Here is an 8,176-nt window from a genome sequence, read left to right on the forward strand (position 1 = left end):
GAGGAAGGTAGGTATGGAAGCTCGACAGTTAAGTTCTTCCCAGATGCTATGGATGCCCAAAGCCCTGGAGCTGAGCCCTTTCTGACTTCTAGTTAAAACAGGGAAGATGAGCAAGAGTTCCTGAATTGCTAAATTAGCACCAATCCAAGGCTTTCTACTTGAGAGAAATGAAAAGGGAAAGATGATTAAAATTTGAAAAGGGAGTGATTTTTATAATCATGTAATTCAACATTATTTAATGTCGTGGACACACCTAAAATCATTCTGGGTACTTTGTGAAGTACTCACCCACTCTGTAAGTGAACCCTGAGAGAGGAAGTGTCCGGCTCCAGGTCCTTTGTAAAATCAGAGACAGAACCAGGTCCAGAACTGGAGCCACCTCCATTCTCTTTCTCTCCCACTCTGCCCTTCCCTTCTCTGCCTTCCAAACTGCCACATGTTCAGCCCCTCTCAGCTGGGAACCTCACTCATTGGGTTTTGTGATGGGGTTTGTGGTGCCATAAGTGGTCATTGGCATGAGGGCAAACCAGCCTTGTTGATGTGGCCCAACACAGAGGTGGTGAGTCCCTGTAGTAAGAAGAGGGAAAGAAGTCACATTCCAGCCTCCCAGACCCAGGGGAAGGCAGAACTGCAGCTCTTCCACATCCAGGCTTTAACTTCTCTTTGGTCTTCCAAGCCTCTCCCCTTCCCTACTTGGCTAAGCCCTGGGCTTTTGTTTCTCAATGCTGAGTAATGACTTTCTGCCTTCCCAAGTGTCACTGGGATTGAGAAACAGTCCATCTGCACCAGCTGGTCCTTAGGAGCTGGCTGAGAGTGCTGTGGGAAATTCTCACCCAGGGGTGACCTTGAAGACGAGGGTGTTTTTTGAGTTTCATTGTTGTGGGAGGTGACCTGGCTGAGCAGGAATTCCCTGCCTGGTCCTCAGGCCCTTACTCGAGGTATGAGAACAAACAGCTCATGGTTCAGCATTTTCACTTTTTAGGCAAAGGCGTGGTGTGTATCATTTGAGTCTAATGGGATAATGAGTGCCCACCTTACCCCCAAAGGCAGAATTGGTTTCTAAAGGGGAGTTTCCAGGAAGGTTGGATAGAATATATTTAAAAAGGAAAAAATGCTTATTATGTCAATTTTAAGCTGATAAAGCCACAGTCAGCAGATCTTATTTCTTATCCACACCTCTGTTCTCTGCACTTTAAGGAAGTGGTTGAGGAACTGGCCCAGGACATACTCTCCAAGCTTCCCAAAGACTTTGACCTGGAAGAGGTGGTGAAGTTGTACCCTGTGGTCTATGAGGAATCCATGAACACTGTCCTGAGGCAGGAGCTCATCAGATTCAACAGGTGGGTCAGAGGGTCTTGTCGGATCCTGGGAGTTGGAGCATGAAGTAGGATCTAATGAGCAGCAGCTGAGATTGACACTCAATAAGGGGCTGCTATATAAACATGGTTGCCCCACCCATAGGACCATCCCCAGTGTGCTTTGGCCTAGGGTTAAATCACTCCCATTTATTCTCTCCCACTCATTCATGTGACATCTATAGTCAAGTTCAAACTGAAACCAAGCACAGGCTAATAGTAAAAGCAATCATCAGAGCTATGTTTTTGAGTCCCTGGTGCCTGACATGGTTCCAAGATTCAAGTCACACACAATCTTTGGAATGTGCAGTTACTAATCCTGTACCAGTATTTTACAGATGAGAAAATGCACCTTGGCATGATAGTCTGTAGCCCTCACTTGTGCATTCTGACAATGATGGTCACCCTCCTCTACTACTCAGTCTCCCATAAGGTCACTGGAGCCCTTCTTTACTAATGGCCATTGTAACGTAAGATTGAAATTCAAAAGGGTTAAGTAGCTTACCCAAGATCACACAGGCATTCCATGTCAGAACTGAATTTGAACCCAGGTTGTCTGATTTCAGAGCCAGTGCACTCAACCAATATTGCAAAATCAGGGTAAGTAAAATCCAATTGCCTCTTCTACAAAGTTGGGGTATTATGGGCTAGCCATGAGGCCAAGGGTCTCTGTACTTTTCTAGTCCCATCTCATTTTTCTTCTAGCTACTCTAGTACAAATCCCAGTGAGTCATCTCAATTTGACTTCTAAACATTCAAAGCAAAAGGGTTATGACCATGTAGGCCAGAAAAGGAAACTGAGGCCCAGACATGCCAGTGTTTGATATAAGTCTCAACCAACTCAGAACTATGTGGGCTAAAACTCATCACCTGTACCTCCAAGGTCCTTCTTGTTCCATACTCTGTGTTGCTATCTCCATTTTGCCTCACAGGGCCATAGCTCAGTTTTAGAGACAGCCTTGGCTCTAGAGGACTAGGGTCCTGCAGAAATGTCATCTGAGAACTTCCTGGTTCTGTAATCTTAGGGTTAGTCTCTAGAGTCAATAGGCAGTTGGCCACATAGGGGGGGACCAAGCAAGGTATGGGATATATACCCAGGAGGAATATGCTCAGCACTTCTGCTGTGAGTCACATGCTCAGGCACAGTAGGCTGCAGTCTTCGTTGGCCCAATCAGGTCTGATGGCTTCCCTCCTCTGCAACTACCCATTCTCCCCTAAGGCCACGGGAGCTGGTTCTTGGTGATTGCAGGGGCCATCACCAGACTTTACCACTGGCCATTGTGTGCAAGAGGACAGGGTCACAGCAGTCTTCACCTTCAGCAATACTCTACCATCCCACCTCACTACCTGTTTTTGCCTGCTCTCCCAGTGGCATGGGAAATCTAAACTATGAGGTGACAGATCCGCTTCCAGCCCAGGGGGCCATTATCTTGTCTTCTGGCACAAGTGTTCTTAAGCACTAAAACTTCTAAACTGGCAGAGTTCACAGTTATTAGAATAGGCCTTGAAGGATACAGTGATCCGTGGTGTGACCCATCAGGTGGTAGTTGTGCTCCTTGACCCCTCAGCCTACCCAAGCACCAAGTGTCTGAACCTTTGATTCCTCCTAACATAATGCTCAGAGGCCGCACAGCCAAAAGGCCCTTTTTGACATTTGATCATTCTTTTGCCCATTGGGTTGAGATTGGATGAATCTTTGAACAGGACAGGTACCTTCCAGTGGTGGATTCTTTGGCATCCTCAGCTGAATTTTCAGTGGGTTGGGCTGAGCCTCAGAACACAGAGACCAGAAAGAGAGGCAGGTGATTTGGTGTTTGCAGATTGCCCTTCACTTGCTTTTTCTCAAGTGTGTACCTCATAATCTATAAAGAAAATGACGTTGGCACTGAGGATCTAAAGCCCTGAAATTGCATGTACCCTTTGACCCCAAAATTCTTTTACTAAGAAAATAATTAGAATTTTGCACAAAGATGGATATGCAGGGATTTTCCTTGCAATGTTGTTTACAATGGTCTAGAAATAATAATGATAGGGGAATAAATAAAATGGAACACTTTGTAGTCAAAAGAAAGGACAATTTAGGTCTCTTATTTTACTGAATTGAAAAGATTTCTCTAAGATTACAAAAAGGTGATATGAGGCTGGACACAGTGGTGCATGCCTGTAATCCCAGCAGCTCAGGAGGCAGAGACAGGAAGATCTCAAGTTCAAAGCCAGGCCCAGCAAAAAGTGAGGCCCTAAGCAACTCAATAAGACCCTGTCTCTAAATAAAATACAAAATAGGGCTGGGGATGGGGCTCAATGGTTGAGTACCCCTGAGTTCAATCCCCAGTAGCCCCCCCCCCCCCGCAAAAAAACAAGGTGATATGGGAGGAACCCATTAAAAATGATTTGTGATTATATACAAAAAAATCTTAAAAGATGTATATCGAAGTTATCTTTAGGTGGTGAGGTCATGGGAGGTCTATTTTTTTCCATCAATTAAGGATTGTATGTTCATTGACTTTTTAAAGGCAAGAAGGCTGGAATTAGTGAAGTTGGCTAGAATGGGACCACTGGAAACCCAGGCTCAACCATATCTTTTGTTCTTACAGACTGACCAAAGTGGTTCGCAGAAGCCTCATTGATCTTGGCCGAGCCATCAAAGGGCAGGTCCTGATGTCCTCGGAGCTGGAGGAAGTATTTAATAGCATGCTCGTGGGTAAAGTGCCAGCCATGTGGGCTGCCAAGTCCTACCCATCACTGAAGCCCTTGGGGGGCTACGTGGCTGACTTGCTGGCCCGCCTGGCCTTCTTTCAGGTACCTGGGAGTCAGAGTAACTGGGTACCTGGCATGCTTGTTCAGGTGGACAGGACATTCTGAAATAGCAGCTCAGAGGTAGGGGAGTAGGGCAGGCAGCCATGCAATACCCCAGGCTGAGCATCCAGAAATGTTCTTTCCAGATCTGGAAGCAGGAACAGGGACTAGAATAAATATCATCAACTGGTGGCTCATGGGACAGATTTAGCTAATGGATACACTTGTTTTGGCTACCTGGTCATTTAAAATTTTTGAGTTAGCATGTGAACTTGGATTTTTTCACATAAGAACTGAAACGTAGGGGCTGCAGGGTGTAGCTCTGTGGTAGCATATGAGAGACTCTGAGTTCAGATTCCACTGCTAGAAAAAAAAGTATAGATGTTTGTCCTACAAAACACAGAAGACCTGAAACAACGTGCCTGTGTTCATACCTGGCAACTGTCACAGGAGCTGAGCGACTTTTGCTTAGTCAGACAAGACAAATACCCCCCCCCCCCCCCCCCCCCCCCCCCGCTAAGCTCCCCATCACTCTGTATTGTGTCCCTAACAGCAGCTTGCACCTGTGCTTTTCTTTAAAAAAAAAGAAACAAACAAACATATGTTTCCAACATATTTCTTTGTATCTTCATTTCAAAAGTGAGAAAATATAAATTAAACCGAGGACCGACAATTTAAGGAAAATGAGAATTAGAATATTTCTTTGTGGGACTCATTTGCTGTTCTCTGCCTTGGAACTATCTTTGATGTGTTGTTGATTTTACAGGAATGGATTGACAAGGGGCCCCCTGTGGTCTTTTGGATTTCTGGATTCTACTTCACACAGTCTTTTTTGACTGGTGTTTCTCAGAATTATGCCCGGAAATACACCATCCCCATTGACCACATTGGATTTGAGTTTGAGGTAAGGGCACTCTGGGTGAGGACCTCTCAAGCGACCAGCCAGAGAAAGCAACATTGCCTAATTTCTTTGTAAATCCAAACATTGGGCGTGTTAAGGCCCAAATGCCTCTGAGATGCAAATGAAATGCTTAGCATGACTTACAGTAACTCCAAAAGCTATTCTCTACGAAATGGGGGACTCCCAGGGCTTTGTCTCTGTGTGTATAAAAAAGAATCTTTTCTGAGAAAACTTCTGTCACCATGGTGCCAGGAAATATGAAAGCATCCTTCCATGCAGCCTGTTCAACATGGTGGACTCTTTATTTGGAGAAATGTTAATACCCTGTTTTCTTCCTTAGAAATGGGGAAAAAAAGCCAGGCTTGGTGGTGCAGGCCTGTAATCTCAGCAAATTGGGAGGCTGATGCAGGAGGATCACAAGTGTAAGGCCAGCATCATCAACTTAGCAAGACACTGTCTCAAAGGCTGGGACTGTATGTAGCTCAATGGTTGAGTGGTCCTGGCTTCAATCCCCAGTACCAAAAAAAAAAAAAAAAAAAAAAAAGTGGGGGAAAACATTCCATTCATAATGAAAAAAATTAGAATATTAAATGGAGCTTGTGTTCTCTGGTTCACTGTAATCCCCACCACTCCCTATTATCCTATACTTGGACCATTTTCTGTTTACCTGAAGGAATTTGAGTTTACCACTTCTTCATCTAAACAGTGGTATGTTGGAGCTCATTCATACTAACTTACCAGAGCCAGTTACTACATTCTCAGGGATTCTGTGAGCCAGCTTAGTTGGTAGCCTGAAGCCAACCATGGTGGGAGTCTGTACACCACAAAAACTGACAAAAAAACTATGAATTCATTTATCCACCCCCATCCCAGAACTGTTTTATCAGCCTGCCTCTGAGTCAGATGCTAACCCTTCACTTCGTAGATCCATGTCCAAAAAGGGAAAGGATTGTGGAAGGTTACTAAGCTACAGTTAATGTGGCCTTCTGACTCCTCCTTGAGCACATTCTCTATGCTTAGAATATACAAGGACAGCAAGCCTAACCAGGATCAGACCTGGCTCCCATAAGGCTGGCAGAAGTATCACAGAAGCCCTGTTGTCCTTCAGTGTGCTTCCTGGCAGATGCAGGGATTACAGCCAGGTTGTTCTTATTGCTACCTCACATAGGAAAATGGCAGGTTATGGAACTTACAGCTTTCCACTCTTCCAGGTAATGGCACAAGAAACAACCATGGAGAGGAGCCCAGAAGATGGGGCCTACATAAAAGGACTTTACTTAGAAGGTGCCCGTTGGGACAGGATAGAGATGCAGATTGCAGAGTCTTTCCCCAAAATCCTTTATGACCCATTGCCCATCATTTGGCTAAAACCAGGGGAGAGTTCAACATTTCTGCATCAGAACATTTACGTGTGTCCAGTCTACAAAACAAGTGCTCGGAGAGGTACCCTCTCCACCACGGGCCACTCCACCAACTACGTCCTCTCCATTGAGCTCCCAACAGACATGCCCCAGAAGCACTGGATAAACCGAGGGGTAGCCTCGCTGTGTCAGCTGGATAACTGATGGCATTTATCTCAAAGCACAAAGTAAAAGCCATTTTATTCTCTACTAAAAGCCATTTTATTCTTGAGAGACATTAGATGATGATGATGATCGTGGTGGTGGTGGTGGTGATAACAATGATCACAGAGCTGAGCCAGATATTTCACAGCAGCCCTATATGGTAGGGCTTACTTTATGGCCACAGAAACCATGATATGGAAAAGGTAGGTGGTGTCCCCCAGATCAGAGCCACTAAAGTAGAATTAAAACACAGGCAGTGGAATTCTTCTACCTAGACTTTTGGTCATATGACTTAAGTTCTCTCATAATTATTTTTTATTTCAATCACTTCTGTCCTAGTCTATCTACAGGGCTACTACCATCAATGCCCCTTAGGGGCTTGAAATACTCTTATTTACTAAGGCTCTTGATAGATTTAAAATGCAAATATCCTGCAATGATCTTAGGTGGTGGCTATTATCTATTTTATAGACAGAGTTCCACAGTCAGTGGTAGAACTAGGACCCAGCTGCTTCCCGACTAGCCCATGCAGATGAACTAAAGCTTCAGGAAGAAAGGAGAGATGAGAGAACCATATTTGTTGCACACCTACTGGGTACCAAGATTTGTGCCCAGGCCTCAGACTTGATCCTGTAGGCTGGGCATGACTGACTCTCCCTCTGGAGGTTCAGGGGAGTTTAGTAAGTTGCTTGAGATCATCCAGGTTTTTCATACTTGCAGACCAGGTTTCTAGTCGAGGTTTGTCTGGTTCTTGAACCCATGCATTTGCCACATGCTACCTCCCTAAGCACTTGGTTGTGTTGATACAGACTCCTGGAAGAGATGTCTAGCTCCAACTACACAACACTGCCAAGAAATTTCAATCACTTGTTTCTCCCCAAGGCCAGCTGGAAGGGAATCCTGAGGGAGATAAAAGATTGAATTCTTGATGTAGTGAGTCTTCACTAACCCTTTCATGTGGCTCTTTGGTTCTAAGTGGCTTCTTTCAGGGTATTCTATTGGTCACTTCACAGCTGAACAGACATACAGCTATTTGAGTCTTAATGTATCTGGCCAGGATCCTCTTCACTAAAATAAATGTCCTGACTCAGGGTCTTCAATTTTTTTTTTTTTCTGAATGCGGGAAGTTTCTGAGAACCAATAAACATATTTCAGAAAACTTCCATTTTAGTTTCTTTATGGCACCAAATTCTGATTGAGGAATCTGACTTCTGAGATCAGCAGATCATCCTGGTGACCCAAGAGATTAAGCACACCCTTGTTCTCCATATCTTGCCACTGAGGAAGTAGAAACCATGAAGAAGAGCTAGGGTCTAGCTTTTGCAGTAGGTAACTTAATAGCTATTTTTTTTCTGAAGAAACCTGACTTTTTACAGTGAGGGGAAAAATCAGAGTGCACAGATAGCTGGAATCGCTGTACCATCCCAAGTAGCCTGGTCAGACACGTGAGATGGAAAGATGGTCAGGATCCCACATCCCAGAATCTGGGACTGGTAGGTAAGTCACATTGCCATCTGTAAAAGAACTGTCAGAGAGGGGGTTGCTAAGAGCACAACGGA

At 44.7% G+C, this 8,176-nt stretch overlaps 1 protein-coding gene across 1 annotated transcript in view; it reads left to right on the top strand.

The window, feature by feature from the left end:
• Dnah3 (dynein axonemal heavy chain 3) overlaps positions 1-6,684 on the top strand; it is a 158,467-nt gene extending 151,783 nt beyond the window's left edge. Inside the window, exons 59-62 of the mRNA XM_078024272.1 lie at positions 1,198-1,340; positions 3,950-4,154; positions 4,918-5,055; positions 6,264-6,684. Of these exons, the coding sequence (XP_077880398.1) occupies positions 1,198-1,340; positions 3,950-4,154; positions 4,918-5,055; positions 6,264-6,617 (840 nt within the window). The 3' untranslated portion in view covers positions 6,618-6,684. The remainder of the gene's footprint in view (positions 1-1,197; positions 1,341-3,949; positions 4,155-4,917; positions 5,056-6,263) is intronic.
• Positions 6,685-8,176: the final 1,492 nt, after the last annotated feature.

This window comes from Ictidomys tridecemlineatus, chromosome 10 (assembly GCF_052094955.1).
Source record: "Ictidomys tridecemlineatus isolate mIctTri1 chromosome 10, mIctTri1.hap1, whole genome shotgun sequence".
Lineage (NCBI taxonomy): Eukaryota > Metazoa > Chordata > Mammalia > Rodentia > Sciuridae > Ictidomys > Ictidomys tridecemlineatus.